Here is a 17,346-nt window from a genome sequence, read left to right on the forward strand (position 1 = left end):
AAAACCAACGATCTGGCAGGATCTCCCACCACTTGCTAACATATAACCCACATTCTTTCACAACCATGTCATTTTAACACACATGAGTTAATTAATCCCTAGAAGGCTGTCCCTCATGTCTCAACTCTTTCTCTGCCTAGAAAATGTCTTTATCTGTCTGAGCCCAGTACAAGCAGAATTAAGTGATTTCTCTTCAGTGATGCCATACACTTGACTCGTCTTACTGGATGTCACTTAGCATGCTGTATCATGCTTAGTCATACCCTGATAAAATCGGAGGGCCTTAGGAAAAAGGTCCCCTCTTATTCCTTTTCAGCCAGTAGTAGATGCTCAATAAATGCATGGCACAGAGATAAACTAGAGCCGATTTGAGCAGCTTGGGTTGTAAAAGCAGTTCAGATCTAGTTCCTCTCCTAAGGTCTGTTTCTTAAACTCTTTACACTTCAGGTTCATAATTTGTAAACTAGAGGTAAAAATATGGACCTTGTAAAAATTAAATGATATGATGATATAAAGCTGCTTAGCACAGTATCTTGTGGATAAGAAGCTATAATAAAATTAACTGTTACTGCTTCTAAACTATGTACATTACAAAGATCCATTACCTTCAACAAAGTAAATCAGTATGTATTACCAAACATGGAAAAGGAAGATCCCCACCAGCCCCCAAACATAATCCCTATCTTCTGGCTTTTTCCTCTCTGCCTCCACTTACTGTGGGATATTTATCACCTACAACTATTCCAAACATCGCTCTCCTCACTGGGTCTGCCGGGGGAGGTGAAGGACTGAGTTTCTGGGCATATGCTTTAGCTATATACTTTAGCCAGTTCAAACATAGAAGCCTTTTTCCTTCTCTTCAAAAAAAAAAAAAAAAAAAAAAAAAAAAAGACGTTTCATCAGGTAAAAGAAGCTGAATTTTATGGCTAGAAAACATTCCCTGCCCCCCTCTTTTAAATGTCAGTTTTAAAGACAAAGATGTTTTTCCAGTTTTAGACATAGATGAGTTAGTTCTCCACACGGAGGCTCAATACCAAAGGGCATTTGAGGACTGACTTGTCAGTATCAACGTTTGATGCCCCCTGGCTGTGTAAAAAACGGCAATGCTAAGAAGGAGAAGAGCGCTTTCTGTAAGAAATACCAAGGAACTGCCTGTGTTCAGCGCAAGCCTCTCATAAGAAAGCCATGCCTTTTCCAACAGGAACTACATGCAAACTTGCCAGGCATGGGGAGGGAGGCCTTATGGCAGAACACCTACACAGATGGCAGCCCACAACTGCTCCTTCCCCTCTATGTGCACACGGCTTCTCTCAGCCAGAGGTGGGGTCTCTTTCCCACCTCTTCAATCTGGTTGGCCTGGTGACTTGCTTTGACCAACACAATGTGGCTGAAGCGACACTCTGTCTATTCCAGGCTGACGCCTTAGGAGGCCTTGTGGCTTCTGTGTTTGCCCCCTTGGAAGTCTGGCCCAGACTATCAAGTGAAGAGGGATCACATGGAGATAAAGAGGCCACAGAGAAGAGAACCAAGGTGTCCCAGCTGACAGCTAGTTCCAAGGTTCCAGACATGTGGATTAAGGCCATCTTGGATCATCCAGCTGCAGTCAAACCTCCCCAGCAGATACCATATGGGACACACAGAAGCCCTCCCCAGATTTCTGACCCACAGAATTGAGAGCAAAAAAAAAAAAATCCTTGCTGTTTTAAGTCACTAGGTTTGGAGGTGATTTGTTATGCAGGAATAGATAACTACAACAGGCATCTTACGGTTCTCTCTGTCTCTGAGTGGCTCCAATGGCTAGATGCCTGGGCCACTATACCCTCTTTTGGTACTATCTTCTATTACTTCTATCTACTATTACTATATATCTATTACCTAATTTTATTCCAAGGGACCAATGAAACACCTTCTACAAAATGTTCTTAACAACATGAGAGAGTATTACGCCAGTCATTGCGGGGGACATACATTTTAGACCTTGTTTCAAGCAAGACTATCTCATGCTTCTTGTTGGCAGACAGGATAAAAAGATGCTGTTGGAAAGCATTTCTTCAAGTGGGGTTTCAGAATTTTGTCCAACTTGTGACACTAAAGTTAGAAAAGTAGTCACTCATGGACATTTGTGTATGTGTGTGCATATTTCTAGAAAATTATAGCCAAGTCTAAGGGAATACTCATTAAATATTAACTAAGATCTTAATAGTGTAAATTTTAAAGAACAAGTCTCCGACAATATTCATCTGAGGACATAAGAGTGCTCTGGATTTGATGACTACAGTTCAGTTCTACTGGGAGGATATTTATCCAAAGCATCATCTCCAGAAAGCCAGGGGCCAGAGCATGGCCATGGATGCTTAGGATTTCTATTAGGTGAACTTCATAGGCTCCAAAAGGAGCCTAAAGCAGGAACTGCTCATTTTATACCAGACCAGACCTAAAGCTATATTTAAAAAGGAGTCTAGTTGACTTATTCTAAGTTGTTTTTACCAGAAAGGCAAACCTGATGAATATGAAGGACTTTCCCCCCAGAAGAATGCACATATCCAGGTCTTGCAAACTTTGGCCCATCGTGGACCCCCGATTAAAAAACCTCTATCAAGATGGTACACTAGGCTCCTTCAGGACTGGGGACAGGCACTCTGGGGCAGTCTTCATCCCAGAAATGTTTTCAGTCATACTCTTTCATCACTGGCTCCCACAAGAACATAAACCCTCAATGTGATTCATCCCACTCTCTGGCAAAGACTAATGAAAAGGAACATATAATGAAGAAGTGTAATACTCTTAATACTGTAGGTACCTTAACAAATACACAGCAGAGAGTACCATAATTTATAACCCACCAAACCAGATGAGTATTTTCCACCAGTTCTTGCCCATATACTTACAGTCCTGGCCATGCACTTCATATTTCATTTCTATTTCTGTATTTTGTGCCTTCGGCAGGATGGCTGCTTGTTTACCCAAGTTTCAATATTGTTATTAGCACTTTCTGGTCCTTTTTTCTATCATGCTACTTTTGAATTTGCTTGCTGGCTTTGAAAGCCCAAAGACACCAAAAAGAGTTATAGCTCAAAAAATCATTGGACACTGCCTGTTATAGGCTTAAATACCGCCGCTTTGAGGAGATGGAACATAATCACACTGTTCATTCTTTGCGTATCTGTCTCAACATTTAATATTTTATTAAAGAAAAGATCAAATTACAAAAAGTTTTATTTTGGGAGAGGGGGACATGTGACATTCAGAAGTGGACTTGAGCTCTATTTTCAGAGCACTCTGTTGAGACTGCTAAAAACAATGGTTTACAGTTATTAAACCTTATTTCATGCCAGATTCCTGGCTAAGTCCTTTACATATCATACCTTATTTAATCCTCAGAGAAAACCAACTGACGGAATGTGGCTAACTGGCTAGTTGGTCATCAAACTCGCTTCCCCTTGCTCTAAACACACAGTTAGCTTGCTTTCCCAGCCTCCCTTACAGTTAGATGTTGCCATGTGACCGACTTCTGACCAATGGAATGTGGAAGAAAATAAGGAAAGCATCCTCTGTGCTTAGTCTATACAATCTTACCCAGTCTTCCAGACTCTCTCATTTCACCCAACTGGTTGATTGCAGAAATCTGCAGAGCAGAAGGCAGTTTTACCTTTCTGGTAAACTTTTACCATCTGGTAAAAACAACCAGATGGAAGGCACCTGAGTTGCTTAATCGCCATAGAGGATACCACCTTCGTAATACCCACGGAGAACTCTTTTGTGAGCAACAGATAAACTTCTATCCTCCTGAGTCACTGATATTTGGGGGTTATTTGTTCCAGCAGTTAGACTGAGCACAGAGAAGTTAAGTAATCTGTTCATGGTCACATAACTAGAAAGAGGTGGCAGATTTGAATCCAGATGGTTTGTCTTTAGAAACCATTTTTTAAAAAAGATTTTTATTTATTTATTTGACAGAGAGAGGGCGTGCACACGCAGGGGGAGTGGCACGCAGAGGGAGAAGCAGCTCCCTTGCTGAGCAGGGAACCCAACACAGGGCTTGATCCCAGGACCCCGGGATCATGACCTGAGCCGAAGGCAGATGCTTAACCAACTGAGCCACTGAGGCATCCCTAGAAACCATTTTTAACTGCTATTCAATTATATTCCCTTTTCACAAGTTCATTTTTCTCATATATCACATAAAGTTTACTTATACCTGATTTAACTATATTTGAGGGAGGTGGCTGGATGGAGGTCCAAAATTTGGAATAGAGAAAAGATAATTTCTTCAAATAAATCATTTGATTTCCTATCTCTTTATTAACCGTGTAAAAGGGAGGCCATGCCACTTAAACAACTTCGCAGGATACTTGTTACATTGTGAAAGTTTATATTCAGAGGTTCTTTAGTAGTTATTAATGCTCCACAACAAATTACCTTGAAAACTTAGTGGCTTAAAACATTTAGTGTCTCTCCAGTTTTTATGAGTCAGGAATTCAGGAGGGGTTTAGCTCACTGGTCTCTTATGACATTGCACACAATATGTCCATTAGGGCTGCATCATCTGAAGGACTGACCAGGACTAAAGGATTGACATCCAAGTGACTCACTCATATAGCAGCCCAACTGGTCTGCTTGTTGGCAGGAAGCCTCACTTCCTCCCCACAGGGTTATGTGACTACTGTCACAACATGGTAGCTTGCTTCCCCTAGAGTGAGCAAGTCCAGAAGCCAAAGCAAATGCTGCAAGTTCTTATTTGATCAGTCTCCAGAGTCAGTCTCCATTAGTTTTGTAATTTCCTATTAATCACATTGGGATCAATACTAGGATCCCCTCTTCAGAGAGGGGACTATACAGAGCAGTGAATACCAGGTGACAAAGGGTCACTTGGAACCATTTGGAGGCCAGATACCACAAGAGCCCATTCGTTCATCCAACACATATGAGTGCCTACTGAGGACCTGGGGATAAAGCAGCGGACAAAACAGATAAAAGTCCCTGCATGCAAGAAGCATATATCCTAGCGGAGGTCAGAAAGGCAAGATATTTAACCAGTAGGCAAATTATGTACTATAGTAGGAAGTTGTAAAATGCTGTGGAGATATAAAACAGTATCAGGGAGAAGGGGAATGTTGGAGTTGGAAATATATGCAATTTTAAACAGAAAGATCTAGGTAGGCCTCATTTAGAAGGCCTAAAAGAGGTGAGGAAGTATGCCATAAAGTTACGTGGAGAAAGACCGTTCCAAGTGCTGGGAAAAGCAACTGCAAAGGCCTTGAGGTGTGCATGCTGCGATGTGTAATGAACAGCAAGGCAGTCAAGGTGGCCATTGGAGTGAACTAAAACAGAAGGCCGTAGATGAGATGAGGTAAGTAACAGAGCCTGTGTAGGACCTTCCAGGCTCTTATAAGGGCTCTGACTTCCATGCCATGAAATGGGAAGTCCCTGGAAGGTAATCAGCAGACAAATGATATGATTTGACTTAGCACTGAAAAAATCTCACTCTGGTGGCTGTTATCAAAATAGACAGGCCAAGGGTAGGGGAAGGGAACAAATGAGGATGCTGTTGTAAATATTGAGACAAGAGATGATGATGGCTTGTGTCAGAGTATTATCAGTGCAGACAAGTGATAAGAAGTGGTCTGACTACAGATTTATTTTGCAGGCTATCTAGCACAATTAAACCACCATTCGAGGTAGAGTTTTCATTTAGGAGGTACAGAATTTTTTAAATTACTTTTTATTATATCCCAGCACTGTGGCTGTCAAATGGTGTTCTAGGGGACCCTACAAGTTCTGAGAAGCTTCTTAAGGATGTGCTACTCGGAACTAAGGTGGGACAGATGCATAAAACTTCATGGCCCCCATCCAAGTTTTGTAAGGGCAGCTCTGTTGACAAACTTCATTATGTGGGATGAGAGAGATCTTTTTAAGAAAGACCAGAAACTCCACGGCCCTAAAAGAGAAGACAGACTCCTCCCAACAGACACAGTATGAAAAAATACATTTAGAGAACTGGAGGGTAAACTACAGATTAGGAAAAATATTGGCACTTTGGATAAAAAAAAAGGTTACTCTCCCTAATATTAAGGGAAAAACCTCAACTTTCATGAGAAGACAACCATGTAAAAAATGGGTAAGGGGCATTTTCTAAAGGAGGCTCATAAGAATGCCTCTTTCACTGGATTGTTGTGAGGATACAGCAACAACCCATATAAAGCACTTAGCCCAGTTCTCAGTACAGAAAAAATGCTCAACCAACGTTGCCCACAATAACTGCTACCATAACCACCACTGCTCTCCCCTACTCTCCATTTGGCCACTGCGGCATGACAAGATGATGACTATCACCAACATCACCACCATCAGCAGCAGCTTCAGCAGCATCATGGTGTAAGAGTCATTAGCAATGGGAACCTGCTTCAACCCTGAATGCCATTTCCAACTCAGGTTCCCCCCAAAGACAATTCTCCACTCCCAGTGACCAATGATATATTACCTTTTCGTGATTTTCTATTAGGATCTCAATAACAATGTTCTGAAACTTGATATCCATGATGGCTGCTACTGTTTCTTCCTGAGGACGCAGCAGGGTGGGTCCAAACACCACGCCGAGGTTTGCCACTGTCATCAGATTCTGCTTGTGGTTGTTAGCAACACTGGGAGGAAGGAAAAGAAAAGGCACAAATGAGAGAAAGACAGTACAAATAGATAGCTGACTTCCCTATCTTCAGACTCCTCATCCGATAGGAGCCAGACTCTGGGACGTCTTAGGATGTCTTTGAGTCCAAAGAGAGACTTCTCTACTTGTATTTTTGTCCCCCAAAGTTTTCAGAAATCTTCAGTATTCTGGCTATTTTGCTCTTCCAGGACATGACACTCCTTTACCCAATTCTGTTTTGCCTACCAACCACCAACCAACCAACCAACCAAAGCAGCTGCCCTCCAAAATGTAAAACTTTGCACATCTGAATCCCTGTTCTGCAAATCCAGCTAACTGCTCATCTCTTTTATAAAAACCACCATTCGAGGTAGAGTTTTCATTTAGGAGGTACAGAATTTTTTAAATTACTTTTTATTATATCCCAGCTTTTTATACTTGGCTGTTGTATACTTGGCTGTTGCTTAAACCACTGTGATCTTTAGCATTTTCTCTAGTGCAAATATAAAAACTCTTGATGGCTTTAATACATTTGCAAATACAGGCACAAAACAAGACCTAATTTTTAAGACTAATAGATCTTAGGAAATTCAGCACTTTAGGCTCAGAGTATTAAACCCCATTGCATTAAACATGTGGCTTACATTAAGCGACACATACGGCATAAACAGAAATAAAAGTGCACTACTGTGTATCTGTGTGGCTGTGTTTATACTGTCACTTATACTCAAAATCTCACGAACACACAGGGTCAGCAGTAGCTGGATCTAAGTGATCTGCTAACTACATATACATATTTTTAGATAAATAGTACTCAAAACATATATCTGAACTCCAAACTGTGACCTAGCCACAAAACTTAATTGTTCATTTGCTGGCCCTGTGTTTAAAAATACACAAATGATCTATTGACAACAAATAAGTTAAAAGTTAAGCCCAATTTAGTATTGTTAAGAAAATATTAGGGGCTTCCCTAAATCACCTGTTAGAAAAAGGAAACTATTCATTACTAGAAACTAGAGAGAAATTGGACAGAGATAGCAGTTTGCACAGACATACCTCCCTAGCCTTTAGTGCTATTTATACAGAGTATTTTTTCACACAATTCTATAAATGCCTGCACTGTTTCTCTTGAATACTTCTATTCTGTAGGAGGAGAAGACGTTCTACTGCCTTAAAGTGCTGGTGGTGAAACTGAACCTTCACTGAAATTACTACATCAACCAATTTTATCAGCAGATGTGGACTTTTCTATAATTTTCTAGGGCTAAAAGTCTAATGTCATAAAAAAACTTTCTCCTCTGAAAGGGGCAGGGGGTGGTTAGGTCCGTGAAACTTTTAACTGTGGAACCAGCCAGATACAAAGAGAACTTGCCTTTTGACTGCTAAGCAAGGAGAGTTGCCACTGATATACTGTCCTGTTTCTGGTCCACATAAAAGTATTTTGCAAACATTTTTTGAGTTCTAGTGGAAGGTCTTGATTTTACTTACATAGCTTCCCATCTACCCAGAGCTGTATCACATTTCTGTCTCACATTCAATGCAGAGGGTCAGGTTCTTACCCGGCAAGGGGGAAAGACTTTGGTTCTGTAACTCAGTCAATCAGCAAGTATGCCCATTTACAAGCTGCTTGTAACATCACTCCTTTCATCATGGGCTCCTGTGTGCAGGAAGTGAATTCCGTGCCCTTATACTTCTCCCTCCCAAATGAGCAAAGTCATTAGACTTACTCCTCCGGCCACGAAAGTCTCTTGTGCAAATGAGTCAACAAGCTATTTATGTATGAAAGTACTTTTAAATTGGAGACCAATATAAAAACATATGCTTTGGATGATGATCACTTTTTTACCATCAACACTACATCTGACTAAACCAACAGCCTCCTAACTAGGATCCCTGATTAGCATCTCTAGGGTCCACTGTATCCTGACTGCCACCACTAGTTACTTCTATAACTCAGCCTTGATCAAGTCATTCCTCTGCTGACAACTACAATGGCCTCAAACCTCACTGGGCTGTTGGGACAGAACACAATGACACGGTGTGTGTAAAGTATTTAGCAATGCTGCTATTGTTTGACTGTTCTGATAATGATTATAAACCCTTGATGGGCTCCATTGTCTTTAATGTAAAGCCCAGACTCCTTTCCCAACTCACCTCTAAGCCCTTCTCTGCCACCTCCCAGCTCTAGGTCCCTGGACAAGCGACTCAACGTCTAAGCTTTGGGCTCGTCTTTGAAGGGGAGGGGAGGTGAATAATATGTTTACTTGATGAGGTGGTTGTGCACATTAAATATGGTAATGTGTGGGAAACATAGTGATTATTATTACAGCAATTTACTATCCATCCTCTCCCCACTTTCACACCTATCTGCCTTTGTCATTCCACTGCCTAGAATGTTCTCTTATTCTTCTCAAATGGCCCCCTTCCTTTCTGCAGTCTCTGTCCAGTCTTTCCCCAATCCTCTGCCTCTCAATGAAGGCAGAAGTATTATCTTTATTACATGTTAGTAATGTCTCTCCACTGTCTTAGGATAGAGACTGTGCTTATTTTAAGTGGTAACACCCGCACTGAGCACAGTGCCTGGCCCAGGAGAAGTCCAACGAATACTCATGAGGTATTAAATGGGATGTGTCTGGGTAGGCATAAAACAACTGTTCCCAATCCAGCTACTTACGCATAAAACCTCCAATTATTATCGATGATTTTTTGGGGGGGAATATATCTCAACTATTCCAACCTCCTTTTTCAAAGCCTGGAGTTGTGTTTCATTTCTTAGATTTAATTAATGAATAACAATTACTCTAATTTGCAGGCCCCAGTGCCCAAAGGCATTGGGAAAAAAGGTACAGTAATTCTAGATAAGCAACTCTGAATATAAAAAGGCTTGAGGCCATTACCCAACATAATTCATTTCCTTTTTAACAATCTGATTTATTTTAGAACTTAAAAAACACATTGATCTAAGGCTTATGAAACTTTTTTGGGGGGAAAGTTTTAACTTTTGTAGACTAACTACCATTATCTTTTGGCATACTGAAGTAATAAATTGATCTGTCACTTGATTATTACTGCTCACAAGTTCATATGGCTATGTTCATTACTCTAGAATGAATTATTAATGGCTTGAGATCTCTCTGTATCCTGGGGAGAGAGGCATAGACCTCAGCCTCTACTGGCACCAGCCATCCATTATAGCTTGACAAATTTACAGGTGTGTGGGAGGCAGGCTGGCAGAGCACTGGGAAGGCTAGTCCAGCAGAGGCCACGGGACTCATTCATTAGTGAGGTCTGTAAAACACCAAGAGCTTACTTTGTGGGTCGGTAATTGAGCTGCTTGAGCTCTTCCTCACGTAGTCCAGAATGTCATGTTGAGTCTTGACTTAAAATCCATACACAAAAGTTTCTTGTGCATTGCACATTCCACTGAAGGAGTCTCTGACATGCCTTTCAGATCCCTAGGTTGACATGGACTTTTCTGTGGTGCCTTCTGCAAGAACTGCCAATTCTATAGGCTTCCTTTACAGGTTGCAGAAACACAGTTACACATGTGATTTCAACCGGGGGGAGACACAGTTCCTTTTGTGACCACTGAGTTTGCTACATTAGCTGAAAAGCAGTGTATCTCCTTAAAAGCATGCCTTCAGGGCAGTTGTTGGGTGACTGGCACCCCATGTTACCAGCAGTTCCCTCATGAAATACAATTAATGAGGAAAGAGCATGTTCCAAGGAAAATGGCCTTGGCAGAGGGGTCTCTTGCACCTTTTTGTAAGGGAACATGGGTGGGGACTCTGGATTGGTCCGATGACCTCTGAGAGGCAGAAGGAGGTAAATCATTTCCAGATGAGGATGATGGTGGGGAGTGTTATGAGAGGAGGAGAGAGAAGTCAACTCCTTTGGGGCTTGTAATGCAGTGCCCCTGTGCTGTTATAGGGATCACATCTGTTTTCCTTTGTCTAAATGAGAGCCATGACTCTGGAAGTGCTAAGCAGTGCTTTATAACCACAGACTGGGCCTGACGTCTGCCAACAAAACATAAGCCTATTGCTGGGTTTGCAAATAGCTTCCATCTTGAGGTCTGGAGTGCTGTGTCAAGGAAGGAGTGTCAAAGCTAAGTCCTGGCTCCACTGGACACAATGTGGTGACAGGTTAGCACTTCCTGCAATAGACTGCATGGCTGGTAGAACAGCACAGCGACACTGACCTGCCATGCTGTGCTTCAGCTTCCAGGGTTAAATAATGATCCTAATTTACACTTGCAGGGTGGTTTAGAGTTTCTAAGGAGCTCAGCAACTACATTTTATGTTTATTCGACCTTCATGATATCTCAAAGAACGCAGTAGCTCTGCAACTTTCTGACAATGTCCCATGGTAGGGAATACATTTTCCTACATAACATTTCACTAGGACATGCATACGTATATACATAAACAGAAAGACACACATACAAACCAGAAACAAAAATTTCAGGAATAGTAAGGGTGATGAATGTTGATATTTTCTATTCTATTCCATCCTAATTCAGTTTCACACACCCCTAATGTGCCATGACTTAAAATTTGAAAAGTGCTACTCCACCGGTAGAGTACAAATATTATCTCCAGTTTACAAATATGGAAAAAATGGCTCAAGGAGACAGTAAAGCACAGTAAGCACAGGGGCTGGAGTCAGACAGATATTCCCAGCTGGAAGACAGCAGACAAGTCACTTGGCATCTCTAAGCCTGTTTTTTCACCTGGAAAACAGGAGCAATAATACCCACCCTCATAAAGTTTTAAGGCTGATTAAGTAAGATGAGGTGAATAAATCTCTTGGCCTGAAATAATGGTGTAATAAAAGACAGCTGCCATTGTTCATGGTGGCAGTCAAGGCAGTGGTGACGATAATGGGAGAAGTAGCAGCAACTGCTGATTTAAAATCACAGTGTTTGGTGCTGTCACTCAGTATCCTGCGCAGGAACCTTGGGGGCCTGCTTCTTTCTACCCGGGGCAAAGAGCCCTCACTCCTCCACCTATATTTTCAGGACTTCTGTTACCCGACATTTTGTATTTCTCATCTTATTATTCTTTTGTTTTTCTTTCTTCCTCTCTAAAAATTACAAAATACTTCAAAACTATAGAAGAGCCCAGAACATAGTATTACTTATTTCCCATCACTTCCCCCCAAGTACCTCTGGCACGACAGACTGGGAGCCTAACAGCCAACAGCAAACCCACCAAGCTCACTCTGCCTTCAGGAGCACCACTTTGTCCCTGGCCTGCCTAGCAAGTCCTCCCCATCCGAAGCCCACCTCCCTGCAAAGCCTGGCTCCAGACATTCCCCTGCCTGGAGGCCACACAGAGCTCATTCCTCTAAATGACTGTCTTCACAGTCATTCCACGGCACGTTTCTACACCGACTGTTCCCCCTCTCATGAGTGTCTCTGGACTGGGGGCTGGATCACGATTTGAAGGGCATCCTCTGGAGCACACAGGCAGGCAGTACCAGGCAGGCCCAGGGTTACCTATTCTGAAAGTGGTTGGGTGGGTGGGCCCTGAAGCTGTAGTCAGTATCACTCTTCTCTCTACTACCATCCAGGGGCAGAGAAGCTCCAAGCTCTGGGGCTGAGAAGGATGAGCTGGAGATGAAGCTATTGGAACTATGCTCTTTTTGTGGCTAACAAGTCAAATTTAATTTTCAGGATTGGTAATGTGGTTCCTTTCAACAACTTCAAATTCATCCTTAGTCTATAATGGGGAGTGCTGAGGGGAATCCCTGCCCCCAGTGGCTACATGTTTTCTAGTAAGTCAGTCTGTGTGTGTGTGTTGCCTGGATACTACCAGGACTTGGTAAGACTGGACCAGTCTAAATGGGCAGGCCTGTGCCAAGGAAACCCATCAGAGCCATAAATACAGCTTTGCTGGGCTGTCCCAGTGGCTGGCACCAGAAATAGAGTTTAAAATAGATTGTTCTGTGTATTGACTTGGGTCGTGCTCATCAGCTGTATTCAACATTCTTCTGGGAATGGTCATCCAGTGAGAAGCCATACTTAAAGCTTTGAACCGTTCAGTCGGTGCTTATGGTGGATGTAATCTTCAAGAAAACCCTTTGAGGCAGGTAGGTAAGGCTATCACTGCCATTTTACAGATGATGGAACTAAGGCGCTGGGAAGTTAAGTAATCTGCCTGAGGCCACAAGGCCCATGAAGGGCAGAGCCAGGAGAGGAAGCCCATATCACCATGGCACTTTGCTGTTCCCACACCACTTAGGGTCAGCTCAGCCTAGGCTTAAAGAGGCAAACTTTTCCTTAGAAAACCCAACCAAAAATGAATACACAGAGCAGTTACATGTTTGAGCCTGTGGTGAATAGTCGATACAACAAAAAAACAAATGCTGCTCCTACATTCCCCACCCAAATTGCTAAAGTAAAAGAAGGGGGGAAAAATCCAAAAACTCAGGAGAAAAAGTGTTTATGCCCCTGAGAGTGATACTGGACTAACCACTGTTTCTTCTCCCTTCCTGCAGGTGGCACACCTGACACAATCATGGAAATGGGGAAAGACCCCTCAAATTTGAGGGCAGTCCATTTGTAGTTGGCTGGCACAGAGAGCTACTTCCTAATGATGAAAGAGTATCAACACTGTAAGACTGAGAGAGAAGAGCAAATTGAAAGGAAAACAGGAGGGGTGCCTGGAAGCATAGTTTCCCAGCCTCACACCCCCCACCCCACCCCCGCCCACCAAAGACAATTATGGCCGTACGTCCATCCATCCAGGTTGCACTGCTTTCATCCAAGGTCTCAAAGCTGTGTGAATAACTACCAATGTCTCCTCTGCTTTTGATGAAATGTATAAACTATATTTCACTGAACCTCACTGCTAAGGTGTTAAGTACTGCCCAGTTTTATATATGTCAACTCCAACACCTGCTTACAAAAGCACACTTGGTGCTAAGAACTCTTCACACAAAAGGGAAAGAGTGCAACCAGCTCTATTTCCACTCTGTTTTCCTCCAATGCAACACTACTACCTGTTTAAAACCCACCAAAGGCTTCTGACTATTCTTAATTTCAAGATGGAAACCCTGGCATGGCCTACAAGATCCTGCAATGGCCCACCTAACCTTTCCAGGTCCTTCTCCGCCATGCCCCCTTTGCTCATTAATCTCTGGGCTAAACATCTCTTTAGGACTGGGTGCCTTCCTTCATCATGCTGATCCCTTCATCATGGAAGCTCTGCAGCCCCTCTTGATCTGTCTCTTTCCTACTTACTACTCTTACTTCCTCAGAGAGGTCTTTCCAGACACTCTGTACTAGGCCAGGTATCTTGTTACAATGCTAATTCCTCAATTCTCCTTCCTGGCACTTACTGAATTAGGTCATCATTCATGGAATTGTCATTGTCTATCTCCCCCACTGATTCCAAGAGAAAAGAGATGGTATTAACCTCCCTCAGTGCCACACCCCTGGGGCCTAGGGCAGGGTTTGTCCATATCAGATACTGAGGGGAAAAAAAAGGGACATGTACACACACGCTTTGGGAGGCTACCTTCATCTAAGGATATCAAGGCTCAGCTGCACTAAATGTCTGGTTTAAAGGTCCATGTAAACTACTGGGGTCTTAAGAGTATTTGCCAAGCTGGGGAGAGTTGTTGGGGGAGTAGCCACGACAGCTCACCCTGACGGTGAAGGCACGTAACAAACCACATGGCTCTCCTTGGCCACACTGCTAATCTGGAAGGTATGAAGGCCATAAAATATTCACAAGGTATGATTATCATTATTACATGCATTCCCTAATAATATGCATTAAATAATATACCATAAGCTCACAATATAATACCAATCTCCTTCTAATATACTTACAAAACCTTCTGGGATAATGTCTCCCGTGTCTTTTTCTTTTGTCCTCCCTTCCTGAAAACCTCCTGTACTTCCTGCCTATCTCTGTTTATATTAAAATTGTCATCAACAATAACAGCAACTCAGCACTTAACTCCAAGTCAGGAATGAAGCACTCCATCGATTATCTCATTTGATCTTTACAATAACTCTACAAGGTAACTTCTACTACTATCCCACATGAAGAAGTTAACGCTCAGAAAATTCAGCAATTTGTCCAGGGTTGCATATCAAATAAGTGGTAGAGATGGAATTTGAAGCCAGGGAGTCTACAGTTTGATTCCAGAGCTACTGCTCTTACATGCTGTGGGACAATGCAGTGTGTGTGTGTGTTGTGTGTACAAACACATGTGAGACAGATTATATACAGGGCACAGGCTGCCATTTTGTCCCACGTGCCTCTCTTTTCTACAAAGCCTAACCTTAAAGAGATCATGGGTAAAAGAAGAACCTGATTATTTTTAAAAGGATGTTTAGAAAGCAAACAAGAATCTCAGCTTCATTGCTGCCCATCAGCATTATAAAACTCGAAACTTTTCTATTGGTAGAAAACTAATCTGGGTCATGGGAATTATTGGCCCCCTTCAGAATAGGCTGGGTTTTGTTAAGAATGCGGATTGTACTTTTGCTAAACTGCTTCATTTTCTGAAAGTAGTCACAGTCGTTTAAAGACTAACAACAGGCCAACCTGAGTTCTATTTGTCCTACACTATTTCAGCCACTTGGTAGTTGAATAGTCTTATGCACGAAGAAGGTACATGCCTTCCATCCAGATGTTAACTGGTGAGCTTTCCCCTCTCTGGTCATGGTCACTTCAAGTTCTAGCCTGTAGCTGTATTCTAGGACCCAGTTCACATGCCTGGATGGAATAGCACTCACATTAAAAAAAAAAAAAAAAAAAAAAAAAAAACCTACAGAGAAGCTGGCCTACAGAACCCTTCTTCCTGGAAAATTACTTAACCATTTCAAATTGTATAACAATTTGAAACATTCTCAAGTCCAATGGAATTATCATTTTCAAAGCATTTTATAGTTTCTAAGGTCCTTTCACATTCATTACCAATGATTTATTTATTTTGAAGCTTACGTTCTCTAGTCGAGAGAGAGACACCAGAACATAAATGGAAGTTTAAAAGTTGCCTCTGTGCATGCCAACCTGATGGCACCATGTGCTGCAAATCTATCAGTTCCTGTTGGTGGCAACACCTTCCTTCAGTGGCTCAGCCTATCACCTTTAGGCTACCACTGTCCAAAAAGTCAGGTCATAGAGAAGTTGCCTGAGGGCTTTCTATCCAAGGAAAGAGGTACAAAGTGACCCATAACAGAGGCCAATAAGTGCCCCACGTATTTTCAATGATCAAATATTTTCAAGTGTCCATTATATGCCAGGGACTGCTTTAAGTGCTAGGGATAGAGCAGTGAACAAAACAGACACTTCCCCAAATTCGCTTGTATTCTTTTGCGGTAGGACAGAGAATAAGCAAATAAAATATGTGGTGGAAAGGGAGGACTAAGGGACTATTAGCATTTGAGACAGGGTGGTCAGGGAAGGTGTCACTGAGAAAGAGGCACGCACAAACAACCTGAAGGAGGGAAGAAAGCACGCCATACAAATCTCGCAAATCTCTGGGAAGAAAGCTACAAAGAGCAAACGAAAGATGCAGATACCTCAAGTAGGAACATGTGTGGCATGCTGGCACTACCTACGGAAGCCAGCATGCCTGCCACACAGTGAGCACAGGGGAAAGTATTAGGGGAAGTCAGACAGGCAATGGCCTTCGGGGTGGCAAATCCTATAGGACTTTAAGAGCTTTGTTCTTGACTCAATGAGATGAAAAGCAATGAGAACATTCTGATCAGAGGGATAACGATACTTGTCACCCCTCTCTGTAGACTCAGAAAGGTCTCAGTTACGAAGACTTACAGTCTCAAATTCCATGGGATGTAAGAGACAGACAGAAGAACTTCACAAACCAGCATAAAACCCATTCACAGAATTTAAGACCCGTAAAAACTAGAATACAGCACTTTCCCATTTATCTGAATAACTAAAATCTATCAGGCACTGTGCCTTTGACCTATGTCTCTGTTAACATGGTAAGTCTGTGAGGTTGATCCACATTTTTCCCTTAGTCATTGTGCTGACCTCCACTAGGAACTTGGCGGAATAACAGAATGTTGAGCCAAACATGAAATGAAGGCCTAGAGTAACAGCCTCTAGGTGCTAGTTTACCTGTTACCCAACTAACAGTCACCCACAAAAAACACCAACATTACACATGTCATTATAAAGCCCACTGAATTCAACCATCTTTACCATCTTAATTAATTAAAATAAACAGTAGTCTTCTGAAGCCAGTACCTCATTACTAGTCCCATTTTACAGATCAAAGGACAGGGACAAAAGGGGCTAAATCAAAGGTTAAGCAAATGACCCTTCGCCATGTGGCTTAGCTCCCACCATAACAGTGGCTGAGACACGAAGCAGTCAGAACTCTTCATGTCCCATGAAACGCAAACCTCATTTTTTTTTTTTTTTAGATTTTATTTATTTATTTGAGAGAGAGAATGAGACAGAGAGAGCATGAGAGGGTCAGAGGGAGAAGCAGACTCCCTGCCGAGCAGGGAGCCCGATGCGGGACTCGATCCCGGGACTCCAGGATCATGACCTGAGCCGAAGGCAGTCGCTTAACCAACTGAGCCACCCAGGCGCCCGCAAACCTCATTTTTATGGGACGGACCATACTCCTTCCTGGAGGGCAAACCAAGATTCCAAATCCACAGATGGGAATATGGGAGAGCTGCAGAGTAAGAGACTGACAAC

General features: G+C 42.4%; 1 protein-coding gene across 10 annotated transcripts in view; it reads right to left on the minus strand.

Moving 5' to 3' along the window:
• ARHGAP26 (Rho GTPase activating protein 26) overlaps window positions 1-17,346 on the minus strand; it is a 431,053-nt gene that overhangs the window by 106,531 nt on the left and 307,176 nt on the right. For all 10 annotated transcript variants that reach the window (XR_013445819.1, XR_013445818.1, XR_013445821.1 and 7 more), the window contains one exon: window positions 6,482-6,641. Coding sequence is in view for 6 of the 10 variants with exons in the window: in XM_078067363.1 (XP_077923489.1) it covers window positions 6,482-6,641 (160 nt within the window). In the remaining 4 variants the exon portion in view is untranslated. The remainder of the gene's footprint in view (window positions 1-6,481; window positions 6,642-17,346) is intronic.

This window comes from Halichoerus grypus, chromosome 2, assembly GCF_964656455.1.
Source record: "Halichoerus grypus chromosome 2, mHalGry1.hap1.1, whole genome shotgun sequence".
Taxonomy (NCBI): domain Eukaryota; kingdom Metazoa; phylum Chordata; class Mammalia; order Carnivora; family Phocidae; genus Halichoerus; species Halichoerus grypus.